The sequence below is a fragment of the Haliaeetus albicilla genome, chromosome 10 (genome assembly GCF_947461875.1).
Source record: "Haliaeetus albicilla chromosome 10, bHalAlb1.1, whole genome shotgun sequence".
Taxonomy (NCBI): Eukaryota; Metazoa; Chordata; class Aves; order Accipitriformes; family Accipitridae; genus Haliaeetus; species Haliaeetus albicilla.
Genome location: NC_091492.1, coordinates 23316510 through 23332508, shown reverse-complemented (window position 1 = coordinate 23332508; position 15999 = coordinate 23316510). Strand labels below are relative to the sequence as shown.

Genomic DNA, 15999 nt, shown 5'->3' with positions numbered 1-15999 from the left:
TGAGCTGGAAGAGCTCACTGGGCTCAGTTAGCCTAGTGGTGTGTTTTCCAACCTGTGTCTAAGGTATCATCAGAAGATATCTTAGATGAGAAATCCCAGTGGTGGGAGACTTCAGTCCTCTGGATAGGTTCTTGTCTCACTGGAAAGGTGTTGGGAAATCTGCAGACATGAGGTCACATACACTCTTTGTTCTTAAGGCCGTTCCTCACTCATCTCAAACTGATCCCATGTGCACAGAGCTGGAGACACACTCCCGGTGGTACTGTGCTGCCTTTGCTTTTGCAACAACTGGCTGACTGTGCTCCTTTGTTGTGAGCATCAGCAAATCCACTGGACTTGCATGTCCTTAGCCCAGGTGTCACTGGCAGCAGCAGGAGCCATGTGACATGCTAGCCACATTGCTGGCCCCCACTGTTGCCTCCCTGTTTTCCAGGCCCCTTCGTTAAGACTAATCTACAAGGGTCCCAGCACCGGGTGCTCATTCAGAAGATGTAGCGGTTACCTTCCTAGCAAGTTAAATATGAGCTTTTGTTACAGCTTTATTCTAAAATAATCCTCCAATGCTTATGTTTCTTTTGTTAGCTTGCAGAACAATAACATTGGGCCAGCAGGAGGGATGGAGCTGGCCAGAGCCCTGGTGGTGTGTGGGCTGCTAGAAGAGATAAGGTAGGCCATGGCAGGTGCACTTGGGATGGTGCCAAACATATGGACTGGTATCACTTTGCAGGTGGGAATCATTTCAGCTCACAGGCCTGAGGCTGTCAAGCAGGCTTTTCCCATGCTCAGGGTGACTCTGCAGAGGGCAATCCCTCCACCTGTCCTAGACACTTTTTGTAGGATGAGAGGAGACACTCTCTGAACATCACTGCAGTGCACTGCCTGTGGGGCAGCTTGGATCATTTTAGATGTTAAACTTTGTCTTCCAGTGCTGTTTGCAAAGCTTCGTGTAGCCACGTGCCTTTGAACTACTGTATGCAGTAACCTGGGGAGCAGTAGAATTTCTGAATGTGGAACTGAAAGAATGGAAGTGATGTGAATTAACTCTTTCTGCTGCATCCTTGATGCTACTGTTCTTTGTTATGTGTTTATTTATTGTGATACATTTGTTATGTGTTTTATTATTGTTATTTATTTGTTTATTATTTGGACAATGCCCTTAACAACATGCTTTAGCTTTTGGTCAGCCCTGAATTGGTCAGGCAGTTGGACTAGATGATCACTGTAGGTCCCTTCCAACTGAAGTTATTCTATGCTATTCTATTCTAGTCTAGTCTTAGATAACAAGATGAATTAGGTTATTGGTCATTGAAGTGTGAGAGATGTGAGAGCAGCAGAGGTATTGCCATGGCTTGTGTTTGCTGGTAGATGAGAACAGAGCAGCACACCCTGATAAAGGCTGGAAGGCAGTTACTGCTGCCCCATGAATCTTTGAGAGCCATATCTTCTTCTCGCTCTCCCTTACCATCATTTCCTCTCAAGTCTCACCAGTCATTAACTCCAGTATAACTTGTTATTTCCAGTTGCACATGCAACACATGATGTGCTGCAGGTCTGTCCATCTTGGCTGTTGATATAACCCCACATTAGTGTCTGCAAGCAATTCACTGCTGAATGGACTTACATTGCAAGTTAGAGCAGGGCTGTCATTTCCATTTTACCAAGCAAGGAGTTGACCCTAAGGTGCCATGTGCTGATCTGGCTTGTCCCTGCTGTCTAGAGTCCTCACTTAGTCTGGGTTCTAGTTATTGACTTGCTAATTCACATAGTTATGTTTTGGTGGTGGCTTTTTTCTGACTGTGCCTGCTTTTTCTGTGGCAACTCAAAGCTTCTCTACGACTCTTACAGTTTATCAGAAAATGACCTTGGGGAAGGAAGTATCCATGCCCTGTCTGAGGGGCTGCCATGCTTTGAACACCTCCGGAAGATCGAGTGAGTACCAGGGCACTGAAGGCTGCTGGGGCAGAGCATGGCTGGCTTTGTTTGTAGCATTGCCAGGGCGGGAGTGCAGCAGACGGTGCTGATGCTGGTGCCATATTCCCCACTGGTTCTGGCACCAGCACATTGTGCCCTCTTTTTTTTCTCTCCCTGCTTCTTCAGCTTGAAACTCTGTGGAGTCACTGATGATGCTTCAAAATCACTTTCTCACGGCTTCCGACGATGTCCTTCCATGGAGGAGATAATGTGAGTGTGGGAATGGATGGGGAGACCCTTCATACATACAGGTCACTCTTGGTTTAATGTCTGCTCCTGTTTTCAACTGCAGTATACTTCTGATCCTGCTAAATACTTATTGATACTTACCACTAAGTAATTCTTAGTGATAAATTTACTAGTAATTTACTAATTAACTCAATTTACTCCTAAAAATTTCCTGGTATAACTAGCAACTTATTGGAAGCTGAATGTGAAGAGCTGAACAGAATATGGAGGAAAATACTCATCCTCAAACTCTGCCCATTATCCTTGGTCTTTCAGCATCTGCTTTGCGAGGCAGGACAGATTCCGCATCTTGTTCTCCATGGTCCAAGTCTTGCCTCCATTTTTTTACAAGATGGCCACAGTTGGCTCTCAGAGCAGAGCAGGAGCTTCTCTGTGTAATTGTAGAGGCTGAATTGAGAGCTCAAAGCAAAGTGAATTCAGCCTGTAGATGAACAGGGTGTGCCACCAGCTGCAATCTCGCTCTCCACACTGGAATAAAAGGGGTTGCTCTGATGTGTGGACGTTTAACGTGTTTTCAATAAACAGCATAGATGGCTAACTACTGACATGTCTTCACCTGCCCAAGAGAACCTCAGCGAGCAGCCTGCCAGGAACCTGCTCCAGCTTATGTCTTTTTAAAAGCAATTTGCCCCATTGCACTAAAGGGACCTTAACTTTAATTGTAGTACATAAGATCCCATGGAGTCAGCAGCAGTCTCATCAATCCTGAGCTACTGTTGGTTTAATGAAGACTAACACTGCCTGAGGTGCTGGCAGGGTACAGGCCTCCTGCGCTGAGATCACTCCTCTATCAGGATATAGATCTGTGAGACCTAGGCTCTCCAGTCATCTCTGCTGTGGCCATCTGGGTGACACCTGATTGTCGTGCTTCTGTTACATGCCTCAGTTCTGCAAAGTACTTACAGATGGTTTGAGGAAAATGATGCATGGGTCATAAGCCCACCAGACTTTCCTCTCCCTCCCCCAGAAGGTATTTGTGTGGAGATCACAGATCTCTTAGGACTCAGGGCATTAGGTCAAAGCCAGGATTTTATTGCCAGACCCATGAGAGGTCTGTCAATAATCCAGTGGAGCAATGGGATGAGTAAAGCAATATTCAGTGCATATGTGTGTCGCTTGCAGCATGGCACTAAGATTAGTTAACCATGTGGGGAGTTACTACTCCTGAATTACTAACAGATAGGCAGATTCTCCTTTAATAGTAGTGTTGGGAGTCTTGTCTTGCCAGCGGAGGCATATGTGAGTTCTGTCATTGGGACATCTGAGTGACGCAGTGAGCAATATGCTGATACCCATGAAATCCCAGAACAGGCTGTGAACTTGTTTGGTGGACGGCCCTAATTCTTAAGCTGGATCCTGTCCTGCTTTTTCTTAGTTGCTAGCTGGAGTTAAACCACAACAGTCCTACACATGATACAGAAATTCTGGAGTTCCTCAAACTTGGGTATAGAGGTATGGCTCTGTGGGGTGGCCCCAGCTGAGTATTATGATGAAGCACTGATGGTGCTGTGCTAGGTTTCTGTTTTCCAGGTGAGAGGGAAATGGCCAGGCTGTTCAGCCAGTGGCAAAGAAAGGATCTGAAGAATTTTCTCACTTGCTAATGCACCAGAAAATGAAAACCCCAGCCTTTCAAAAGCCCTGTAAGCTATCCCTTGAAAGAGCTCAGAGTCAAAAGGCAGCTTTAAGAGCAGGTTGGAGCGGCACCTTAGCTGCTGCAATAGTTTAACACCATCAGCACAAGGAGGAGTTGTCCTGGGGTAAAGCTGTGTGCTCTGCAGTCATTTCCATCTTTCGCATCTCATTCCCTGGGCCTGCAGGACTCCAGAGGGCACAGGCCACTGTCCCTGTGCTCTGTGATGACACTCCCTGGTGTCTTACCATACATGGACATATGTGGTAAAACTGAGGAAACGCCTCAAAATCAAGCAGGGGAATGTTTACCTGCCATGATAAGAGGGTAAGCTCTTGTAAACCAGCTAATCTATGAGGGGGTAGTACCATAGCACTGCTGTTGTTCCCCTTGGGTTTATCAACTGACTCACAGTTGGGATTTGTTGTCTGTCTTAGACTGTCTTGGAATGCCCTTGGAGATGGAGGAGCCCAAGAGTTGGCCAGTGCTCTCCTGGGGATGGAAAAGCTGAAGATGTTAGAGTGAGTACAGCCCTGAGAGCAACCCCAGGAAGAAAACTTGTTTTTCTGTTGTTGAGCCTGCAACCACAGCACTTCCAAAAAGGGGACAGATGTTAGGAACAACAGATAAGCTTTTGCAGTTCAAATTCTTGCTTAGCATTCTTGCAGCATGCACCAAGGGCCAGCCTTGTAGACAACGCACAGAGGCACTTTTTATTTAAGGTGTTTGCAGTATAGGTATCTAAGCAGAAGCTAGTCTGTGAAGGCCTCCTGTTTGAGTTAGGGAAGACAAACTGGTATTTCTAGGGCATAAGTCGTATCATCTAATGACCTCAGGTGAGCTGCTTCCTGCAAGCTTTTTCTTCTCTTCAGTGCCTGGGATGGTCTAGATGGGTACCAGGCTCAGAGAGCCTTCCTTTGTGAAAACCTGCAGCAAGGCAAGCGATCCTTCCCCAGGATGGAGCAGCCAAATTGTGGGTGTTGGGCCATAGGAGCTCGCAGGAAGCTCAGATATGCAGCTCCTGTGCCAGATCTGCAGTGCAACCAGCAGCTGGGGTTGACGTCACCAGTTTATGCGCTGGCCTGGTGGTGTCACAGCCCAGTGCTGTTCCAAGGGAGAGGCTGTCATCTGCTCAAGAACTGTTCATGGAATTTTCCTCCCCTTGACCCTTTGGAATACATGGCATGTGTCTTCCATCTCTTGGCTGTATGAAAATATTAGTCTGTGGGTCGTAGGGTCAGGAACTGAGTTTTGTTTGTCTTGGGCAGGGAAACTACATAGTAGAGCCTGGCTATTTTACAGGTACAAGCAGGAAGGTTGTGTCTGAAGCAGGAGGAGTTGTTACTAGCATTTTTTGGCACGAAGTTTGCAGTGGGAACTATTAGAGTGCTCCAAGGGCAAGAGATCTGCTTAGAAGTCCTGTTGTAGAAGGAGGACATAGGGAGCAATGCATACGCACCTCTTGCATAAATAGAGCCACGGTCATAAAGAAGAGGCTGATGTAAGTTGTATGGCATTGCAGTGCTTGTGCAAAAGTGTAACTCTTCTGGGACAGGAGAAGGAGCCAGTGATTATTCAGCTGTTTTCCACTCTTGATTTGGTTTTGGATTTTAAAACTCTCTTTTTGTTTCTAAAACAGTCTGGAGAAAAATCGCATTGGCACCCATGGAGCCACAAAACTAGCAGAGGAGCTTGCCAAGTGCCCAGAAATTCAATTCATAAGGTGAGCAGGTATCACAGAGCTCTCTTGCTGGGTATCGGCTCAGCAAGGGGAAGTCAGGGTGACCAGTCTTGGGACAGACATGACCCATGCTGGCCTGCTGCCCTGGTTTAGCTGGCATGGAATAGGGTATTGCAGGGGACACAGATGCAAGCCAGGTAAGCCGAGAGTTTTCTAGGCCAGCTCCACCCCCTCAGAAAGTCTTGCGAGAAAGGGACTGAAAAGCTTACTGGCTTTAAATGAGGTAAAAATGAAGACCCAGTTGGTTGCATTTTTTCCTGTAAGTTTTCTTTCTCCCATTACATCTGATGGCACTTCCGAGATACATTCTTGCCCTGTCCCACTCTGTCCTGGGATCCATATCTTGCAGATACTTGAACACCTGATTTTTCCCACTCTTTTGTTGTCATTGCTTCTCCAAACCCTGTGTATCAAACTCCACTAGAAACCTCTTGTAGGAGAGACCCACTCATCCTTCACTCATTTGAAAATTGACTCTTCCAAGAGTGCCTCTGATAACTTTCTGATAACACAGGTCCCAGAGCCAGGTGTCTGCTCCTACCTGAGCTGTATCTTTGGCCCAAAATAGGCTCAGCCTTCCATGATAGCGAGAGCAGCCCACGAGCAACCACTGAGGAATGTTTCTGGTCCTGGCTGGAGCTTGGGGCCCCTCAGATTGGTGTGCACAGCACAGTCCCTTTGACTCCTTGGGGCACTCTCCTTTGCACAGTAGAAGCCCAGTATGGGCAGCTTTGGGGTAGACTCCACCAAATGAGGTAGATGAAGAAGGATGGCTCATGTAAATGAGGTTGCTTGTGTGTAACTCAGTTCTTCCTCCGCTTTCTGAGATCCTAATGGCCTGAGGACTTTTCAAAGCCTTAATCTGTCTCCCTAGCTAGATAAGTGGGTCCATTTCAGGGGGCAGGCAGCTGCTGGGTTGCTGTTGTGTCACTGAGATATGACCATACCTCACTCCTGTCTCACTGTCAGAGCTGCTTTGATGAAAACGCAAAGCTGCCTCTTCCACTGTCTTCAGCATGCCACCTCCTTACTCACCATACTTAGTCCTAAGTATGTTTGCTGTTGTTGTAGGCTGTGGGACAATCCAGTGCCCAGGGACCTTGCTGAGAATTTGACAAGCCAAGACCCAAGGCTGTGTTTTTCCTTCTACTAGCAAAGAAGAGCCCTTGCCTGACTAGGAATTGCTCTCTGTCTCCCACTGCCTCAAAAATTGCACTGAAGAACAGGAATTCAAAGTTACTGCAATTAAAAACTGTAACTGTTAGGTCTTCCTTTCTTGCACCGAACCAAGTGTGAACACTTAGTGGCATTTCATTTCTTGTGAGATTTTATAATATAAGACTGTAAATAATAGCTGCTGAGCAGGCAGTGTTCTTGGTGTAAAAATACTGAAACTCTCTTCAAGAAGATGAGATGCATCTGCTCAGGCATTCAGAAAGCCAGCGGAGTATTTAATTATCTTCAATCAAGGTTACAACACCTACAGGGTGTTCCAATAAAAGAATGTACATCCTCCAGGAGAGGATTTAAAATTATTTACAAAATTGTAAACTGTTGTCCCTGTTACAAATGCACTCAAACAGGCTGTTTGAAAATTGTGTACGTTAACTGTGTGTGAAATATCTCTATGATTTTTAGGCAAAAAATGGTAGGCAAAAAAATGTGGTTTTGTTTGCTTCATAGCAGGCTCCTTTTCCTACAGAATTGCCTCAGTTTCCTACTAGAAACTTCAAGACTTCTGAAATTTCAAATCATTGCCTGCAAATGATCAATATTTATACTATGATAACATGGAAAGGCTGATGTCACCATAAACGTCAGTGAGAACCTTAAAGTACTGAGGTTGTAAAACAATTTGTAAGAAAACTGACCATTATGTGTGAGAGGATGTGTGCTACTGACTATTTTCATGTGGGGTTTTGTAGACCTTTGTGGGGTTTTTGGAAGACTCGATTGCACTAATTTCTTTGAGGTGAAGCGCGGGGTCAGTTAGCTTGAAATGCTGACCACATGATAGATCCTTCAAGCCTCTGCTATCCTGAATCCCAAAGCCTACGTGTCACTGGGCAATGGATGTTGGACCTGTGGGAACTGGAGGGAGAAGATCCCAAACACCAAGTTTGCTGCTCAGCGGAGGAGATGGACTACAGCTGCCCCTTACACATGTGGAACACCAGTTTGCATTGCAGGAGCATGGCCACATCATTCTCATTATTTATTAACTTGCATTATAATGTTTTCCTTACGTGTTTGTGCTGTAAATATTTAATCCTTGTGGTGGATTTATTTATGGAATTTTGTTTGCAGCAGTGTTTGCCTGGGGAGACAAAACTGATCTGATTTGGGCAGGGCAGGCATTTGGAATGAGATGGAAATGCTGGTCCAGCAAACCTTTGGGCAGAGGATGTGGACAGCAGGTGCTTGTTGCTCCTGGGGGAGCCACTGTCCTTATTTAAAGATCAGCATTGGACTCTCTGAGATACTGGCATTGTTGCGTAAAGGTGGGATGCATTTTTGCAGCAGCTGTGCTCTGAAAAGGATTTAAAAACAAGAACAAAAAAAAAAGGTAGTGAAATTCCTTGTCAGGCCATAATTCAATGGAGTAATCAAGTACCTGAGATTCAAACACTGGAATTTAGGAAAAGCTTCACCAAATGTGGCTTTTATTTTCATCCTGTATTTTTAGATCTGGTTTGCAGATGCAAATCTTCCCAGCACCCATCAGAGGAAGAGTGTGGCAACAAAAGGTAGCGTCATCACGTACCGAAAGGTGTCTTGATGCCCTCAGCTCTTCACAGCTTTCAAGGTGAGCGTGTTTGTCAGCTGGGCTCTTCTTGGGCCCTGGTCTCCCAGGACTTCTTTTGGAAATATAAGAGATTGGACAGAGTTTGCAGTAACAGTCCATTTTGGTCCAGACTATGAGCTGAAAATTCATTTTTTCCTGCATTTTAAACATCATTTTAGTAGGACTATGTGTGATAAATTACAGAGGCTGAGTTTTACTCTGTATGAAGAAGGACAGTACTGGGATTGGACTTCTTAATGCACTTTGTGATGGCCGTTTTGTCATCTTTGGTAGCAACCAGAGCCAGAGCCTTTTGCTATTACCACTGAGGCCCATGCATCAGGGGAAAACCAGAAAATATCACTGTCAAACAGATCTTCGTTCAGCTCCATTGTATCGTCTCCTGATGCCACCCACTCCTGCATTTGAATTTGTTCAGGTGTCACAATAATTTATTTTCCTCCTTTACTGGTGTGAAACATGCCTGCTTATTGTTTTTCCTCCTTTTTTGATGGGTAAAAATGTGCTTTAACTGAATAAATGAGAATGCTGCTTTGATGAGTGCTTGACTTTTCAAGTCAGTGTTGTTTTCTGGGTCTTGGGTGCTAACCCTAAATGGCTGCCTTGTGTACAGCAGCCACTGTAGAGAGATCTCTTAGGTTTGGAGCACATTGTTGGATTGTTTTCCCTTGCAGTGAAATGAGCTATTTAAAAATAAATGAGACCTGAGATTTCCCCCCTGCAGTTGCCCTGACTCCTGAAGTTTGGAAGCGTACATCTATGCCATGAGGTTTGCAGTAATGTAACAAGGCATGCTACAAATACTGTTGCTGCTGCAGCATTTCTCTTGACTTGAGATGTTAAAGAGTGCCTCTGAAATCTAAATGCAGACCTGCATTTCTCAGATTTTTCCCCAAATTCAGGATTAGCTCCCAGACACACATCTGTCTGGCCTGAGAGAGCAGCCATCCCAGTGGAAGCCAGGGAAGGGACTTGCAGGACATCACGGTATCTTTTCCAGAACACCAGGTGTCAGCAAAACCCCAAAAATGGGAAGCGGTTGTCTGTAGTCCTGCGATTTTGGCTAAAACCGGGCTCTCTTCTGTATTTTGAGTGCATGGGTTGCATTTAAAAAAAAAACAGAGATGTAGATTAAGTGGTACATGAAACATAACAATGCAATCGATCCCTAGTTTGTTTCTTACATCGAATGCCAGGGACTTTTGGGCCACCCTTCCCCAGCGTGCTTCCCATTTTCATTGCGCTGCTGACGTTTGTGTTCCAGCTTACGGTCATGTCTGAAAGTTTCCAAGGGGAACCTGGAGACTTTGTCCAGTTTTGAGGGGTGAAATGAATCTTCTGGTATGCAGGAAGATGTGAGGCCATTGGGGATTGTGTGTGATGGCTGAATACCAAACCGATTCCCAAATAGCTAATTAATGTGGGCCATTTTTAGAGCTGTTACTATTACGTTTCAGATTTATCGCGGTCCAAAAATGGAAATGTATCAGGACGCTCCACACACCCCTATTGTTTCAGGCTGCCAGCAGTCTCCGGAAGACAATGTCTGAGCTAGTCGGTACTGGTTTCACACACAGAAGGGATTTTGCCCCCTGAGATCAGATCTTTAGAAAGAAATACTCTGCTGTAAATAAACAACTGCTGGAGGGCGGTGAGGAGCCTGGATTTTGTGCTAGGGAACAGCCGGAGCCAGGCTGGGCCGGGCTTTTGCACACGATGGCTGCTGGTTTGTAGAGCTGGAAGTGCAGCTGCTGTTTCCCCTCCACTAAAACCAGTTCCAGGTAGTGCTGAACCTGCTGTGATTTGATGACATCATGCTGGGCAGGAGAGAAAACACAGGAAAAACTGACTTTGGAGAAAATAGGCACGTTGGCATTCATGAACTATTGGCTGCCTCTCCCGATTTCCCCCAAAGTGACATTTTAAGCCACGGGCATGGAGGTAGGAGGGCAGGTCTGGCACAGACCCCACTTCTCCCACTGAATTCCTCTTTCAGGCACAACCTTGTCCCTTCCTGTGATGGTTTCTGGATGGGTTTACACAGAAAGAAGGGTTTTGCTCCTAAAAACTAGGCTCAGCTCTTAGTTGGATGTTGCCTGTCATGTCGCCTGCACTGAGCAGGAGTGTTCATGGCCTGTGAGCCCGTCCTGCGTCCCCTGCCCCGCTCCTGGGGTGCCAGGACGGGAACGGGGCTGGCAGAGGGGGGAACAACCTCATCGACGCTGAAACCTGACTCGGTGCCTTGAAACTCTTCAGCCTTTAACAGCTCAAGCTGCAGGAGAGGCCAGGGGAATACGGGACTTGATTATTTTGCCCGTGATCTTTAAAAGCTCTGTACAAATAAAGATGGTTTATTTAATCTGAAGCCTTGGACGGAGGCTTCCAGTCTTATTACCCTATCTCCAAATCAAAAATATCTATATAAATATCCCCGACGCCTGATAGGTGAGGCTGCTAACAGTATGTTATGCTAACAGTATGTATGCTAACAGTATGTTGGGTGCAAACCCCGGTGGTACCAGGCTGGAAGGGAAAGCACGCCAGCTCCTTGGGTCGAACAGGGTGACGGGTAGGTGCGATGCCGGCCAGCTCGGTGGCTTGGGCTCCCCCCCACCGCTTCTGGGGGGCCACGCATCGGGGGCCTGCCCATTTCCCTCGGTTAACCAGCTTTTTCCCCAGGGGAAGCGATGTCAGCAAAGCACTGCGGGACACAAGGATCCTGACCCTATACTGGTTTAGACAGAGCGATGCCAGCACCGAAAGCACCCACCCACACCAGCCGGGCAGGATGTGTCCCTCCGGCATCCAGGCGGCACCAACCCCCCCCCCAAACAGTGCTTTTTGGTTAAAAGAAGGGGGGGGGGGGGATGTCGAGCCAACAAAGTTCTGTTTTCATTGTAGCTGGGTGGATAACACGGAAAATAATTTTCCAGCCTTTCCGTGCCGCCCGCCCCCCGCCATCACCGCCCGCCCGGGGGGGGGGCGGGCGGTGATGGCGGGGGGCGGGCGGCGGGCGCGGCTGTGGGGAGGTGCTGAGCCCTCGGGAGCTGCTCGGCCCGGCCCGGCCCGGCCCGCCGCGGTGAGTACCGGCTGCCCCCCGAGGATGCCGTGGGGATAACGGAGGGGGACGGGATGGGTAAGAGGGGGGGCCGAAAAGAGAAGGGTCAGCCGTTTTGGCCGGGGGATGGTTGGGGCGGTCCCACGGCGGGATCGTTCCCCGCGGGTCGGGTGGGTGGCGATAGCTGGGCCGGGGGGAATGCGTCGGCGGGGAGCTCGGATATGCCGGCGGGAGGGTGGGTGCTGGCCGGCCGGCATAAACCCCTGTGTCGGCCCCCGGGGGGGGACCTGCAGGGCAGTGTCCCCATCGGCTTGTCCCGGGGGTGTGTGGTGCCCCTTCTGCCCTCCATCTCCTGGGGCAGACCCTCCTTCCCCTCGAACAGACCCTCCGACCCCTGGGACAGAGACTCCATCCTCTGGGACAGCCCCTTCAGCCCTTGGATCAGACCCTCCAACCTCTGAGACAGACCCTCCACCCCTTGGGACAGCCCCTCCATCGCTTTACGCTCCCTTCCCTGGCCCGGACCGCTCTGTTCCTACATGGTGTAAACGTTGTCCCGCCTGTCCCCGCTCTCCGTGCATCCGCATCCGCTCCTAAAGATGCCAACCGGACGCATGACCCCCCCAAGCAAACGCCCGGGCCTGCTGGCTTCGCTCCCCAAAGCTGGGGACATTTGTTAGGGGTTTTTCCTGGCAGCTGCCGCAAGCGCCTCTCCTCCTCCTCCAGCATCGAGTTGCGGGGGGATCTGGCGAGCTGAAGGCCGGGGAAGTGCAGAAGGGCTTCTTTGGGAGCTGTTTGCAGCCCGATGCTGCTCCAGCTGGTGGTGATATCCTTCGTGCAGCGTGTTTAGGGGGGGATCAAGAGGGTTTATGCTCTTGGATGGGCTGCCCCTCTCTCCTCCTCTGCACCCAGCAAGATGCCTCGTCCTCTGCGATAGTGGCGAGCGGAGTGTTTCGCTCGGCAGCGTGAGGGTGCTCGGAGGATGGCAGGCGGGGAGGTGTTTTCCCATCGGCTCCGCCAGCCTGAGGACCTGATGCAATAAGTCTCTGGGTGAGTAACCCTAATTTAGGCGAGTGGCTGGATTAAAGCCAGTGGGGCTGGAGGATTTGGTGGGCAAACACACCCTTCAGGGCTGGTCACCGCAAGGAGGGTGGAACAGGAGATAGAGGTGAGTCGAGAGCTGAGCTTCCGTGGCAGAAATGTCTCCGAAGGGCTGGGTCCTTGCTGTTGACTCCCCGAGAGTCTGAGCTGCTTCATGGGAAGGAATTGGGAAGGGTCCCTGTGAACCTCGAGCCCCAAGTTTGAAGCCTCCCGGAGATGCACTGGACCCTTGCTGGAGAAGCTGGAATCAGAATCAGGCCAGTGTGAGCACAGCCCAGGGGTGCTCAGTTCTGATATTGCTCCCCTCATCTCCAGCATCAGCCTCGTCCTGCCAGCCCAGGTATTGGGGGCTTTCATGCCAGCATGCGATACTGCTGTGCTTTTCTGGGCCCAGAAAATGTTTTATTATGGGCCAGAAATCACATCCCATTGAAGCCCCTTGCGGGGCAGGGAGCAGAGCAATGGGAGGAGGAAGGCTGAGAACAAAAGCTCGGCACATGTGGAATGGATCTGTTTTGAAGAACTGAGTCAGTGGAGGATGTTTTGCTGGAGTAACCTCGGGGAAATGCTGCATTTGCTTTGGTTAGAGCTGTGTGATAGCCTGGGACATACATTTCCCAGTGATGTGTTTTTGTTTCTCTGCTGTTGCCTCTGGAGCATCCCGGCTGGGATAAGGCGGAGGAAAGGCACCCAGTGAGGCTTCCAGCTGTCCCCAGAATTGTACCTGCCTGTGGTGTAGGCAGCCCCTAGCACTTGCCTTGAGTAGACAAGCAGTCCTGGACCTCCTTTCTGAGAGCCTGGCACCCCTCACCACCCCAGGGACGGGGTTTGCCGGCAGCCTGCCTCCGCCGGCACCGTTGGCGTGTGCCCCGCTGTTCCCAGGACCTGCTTGGTCGGAGTCGCAGTTTGTATCTCTTGAACAGGTTGCAGACATTGTGCTGTAGCAATGTGAGGGTGGGCAGGGTCATACGACTGCTAGTATTTGAGATGCTGGCTGTGATGTTTTTCCCTCCCCGCTGCCTTTCTGAGCTCGATCTAAAGAGAAATGAGATCATCTAAAGCCGCATCAGCGCATCTTGCTCTGGGCACATCCTTGCTCCTGGGGTCTGCGCTGGTGGACAGCAAGGGACCCTGTGCTGGTTGCTGGGAAGCCGGTGCAGTTTGTAAAGCCATTGCTTGGGGGGGGGCGCTCAGGGGACCCCGGTGCCTGGCCAGTCTGTGCTGGAGGAGGGGGAGCACGGGCCCCATGCACTGGGGTTTCCAGGGTGGAAGAATCCTCTTCGGGTTCGGCCGCTGGAGCTGAGCTGTGGGTGAAGATGCTCTTTGCCTTGGGGGGATATATCAGCCCCCAGCAGTCTGTGTCTCTGCTCGTCTTCCAGCGATCCTCCTCCCTCACCCCAAAACAGTGGGGTTATGTGGTGCTGGAGTGGCCGCTAGCTACCCCATGATTTACCAGTCTGCCCAGTTGTATACTGGAATTGCATCGGCTTTGTTCGCCTTTTAGCAGTCTCAGCATGGTGTGTGAAGAAGCTGGGAGGAATAACTCCTTCTCTTGCTCCCGTTATATCCGGTGGAAAGAGTTTCCCATTGACTTCAGTGGAAACCTCTGCCCGGGGAAAGCTGGCTGGAGCCACCTGCGCCACTGTAAATCAGGGCTTGTTCTCCAGGAGCCCTCAGCATGCCGAGAACGTAATACCCAGTTAATTGATGAAAAACTGACGCTTGCAGTCTCCTCTCCTGGTTCAGGGTTGCCAGCTCTCATAAGGAACTCTTTATGTGAGAGCCTTGGCTTGCATTCAGGGGCAGGGTGGGGGGAAAGGAGAAAAAAAGGTAAATTTGCTGGCACGGTGGAGTAGCCAGGCATTTGAAATGGTGCTCCTGGCAAGATGCAAAACCATGAAACAGCATGAAAAAAAAGAATTGAACGCTCCCCCCCCCCATATCTTACAGTTGGTCTTTTAAACCTCTGTAAAATATTTGTTGAGGGACCTGAGTCATCACTTTTTGCTGCTTTGGCTTGGTTTCCTGGCAGCTGGCTTTGCGAGGTTACTTGTTTGGATCACAGGAGCAGGGGAAAAAGTAATTCCTGTGAACTCAGGTGAGTTTGGAGATCATAGCAATATTGTTAAAATACCAGAAAAACAAAGAAGTGTAGTATTTGGCAAGAAGGTTTTTATTTATCTGCTGCTTTTGCTGAGGCTGTGGGTTTGGGAGCTGTAAGATTTTCTGCCTGTAGCCAACAGGAAAAAGCTCGCATCTAAAATAGTCGCCTTCCTCCCAGCCCTGGATTTTCCATCATCACGTGATTCCAGAAGCTGAGGATTTATGAAGAAACATCAGCTGTCATGAGGCTGATTTTAAAAATGAGATAAGCTGGAAACACAAGTTTTGCTGTTAAACAGCAAATCCAGTGCTGTGCAACCCTTTAAACCCAGGTTTATATTCCCTCAAGCCGTGTCTAGAGCTGTTGGGAAGGGGTCGAGAATTTATCAGATGTAATTCTCATTATAAACCACCGCATTTTTTGTATCGCTGGCATACAAATCCGTCTCAGGGTGCAGCTTCGCACGTCAAGTGGCAGCATCTCTCTGCTGCGGAGCAGGCCGATAAAATAAAATTCTTTAGGAAAAGCTTGGATCGTAACAACGAGAGTCACCTGCCTGGGGGGTGAAGGTGGGCTCCAGCCCGTGGGGACATCAGCAGCACTCTGTGTGGCTTGGTGTTGGCATGCCAGTGCAAATGAGCATTGCACATAACGATCCATTAATTAATATTTCTTTATGTTATCAGGGGAAGGGCTCTGAAGCTCTGGCTGCTATGGGGTTGAAATGGTGCATGGGATGGAGGGACCTGCATGCCTGTCCACAGCCAGGGCTGCTGGTGGGGCCTTTCTGGCTGGCATGCTTGTAATTTTGGCACGCGGTTATGTTAGAAAGCAGTTAAAGATATTTCTTATCGCTTAAGCGATGATTTTTTCTTCCCCTCTCATGTGTGATATATGGTGTTGGCTGGAAATAGGAATTCAATTAAAATTCAGAAAGCCAGCATTTTTGTTTTCAGTAACGTACAAAAGCCTTTAATAAGTTAAACAGCCAGTATACATTAAGTATACTTAAAATGCAGGAGGTTCCCTCTGCACCTGCGAGGGAGCCCCGCTTGCTGCTTGTTCTTTACAGCCCAGCCGCCTTGCTCATGGGGCTGCCCTACTCCTTCACATTTCATAGGGTCTGGCTTTAGTTAAGTCAACTTTTTCTTCCAAATCCAGCTGTTGAAACAGATATATCCCCCCTCATCGTGATAGCCTGTCCAGCTCTTGCCGTAGTATTGCGATGGGAAAGTTTTAATGCAGTGCCTGGAAGTTAAAATCTGCCCAAAATCCTGAGAATGACCTTGTCCTCCCTCCCTTCATCTCCTCGTTTGCTTGTTTGTCCCATCCAGAGCAC

General features: G+C 48.9%; 2 protein-coding genes across 5 annotated transcripts in view; both read left to right on the top strand.

The window, feature by feature from the left end:
* The window catches only part of NLRC5 (NLR family CARD domain containing 5), a 56798-nt gene extending 47864 nt beyond the window's left edge, over window positions 1–8934 (top strand). The window contains exons 43-48 of one of the 2 annotated variants that reach the window (XM_069793954.1): window positions 583–666; window positions 1846–1929; window positions 2098–2181; window positions 4288–4371; window positions 5490–5573; window positions 6663–8934. In XM_069793954.1, coding sequence (XP_069650055.1) covers window positions 583–666; window positions 1846–1929; window positions 2098–2181; window positions 4288–4371; window positions 5490–5573; window positions 6663–6744 — 502 coding nt within the window. In that variant the 3' untranslated portion in view covers window positions 6745–8934. The remainder of the gene's footprint in view (window positions 1–582; window positions 667–1845; window positions 1930–2097; window positions 2182–4287; window positions 4372–5489; window positions 5574–6662) is intronic. The other variant, XM_069793955.1, reaches the window with a different exon arrangement.
* A 2457-nt stretch (window positions 8935–11391) lies between these two features.
* The window catches only part of CPNE2 (copine 2), a 56219-nt gene continuing 51611 nt past the window's right edge, over window positions 11392–15999 (top strand). Inside the window, exon 1 of one of the 3 annotated variants that reach the window (XM_069793950.1) lies at window positions 11392–11476. Coding sequence is in view for 1 of the 3 variants with exons in the window: in XM_069793948.1 (XP_069650049.1) it covers window positions 11530–11533 (4 nt within the window). In the remaining 2 variants the exon portion in view is untranslated. Of the gene's footprint in view, window positions 11477–11512; window positions 11534–12266; window positions 12506–15999 lie in introns of those variants that run through there. The other 2 variants (XM_069793948.1, XM_069793951.1) reach the window with 2 other exon arrangements.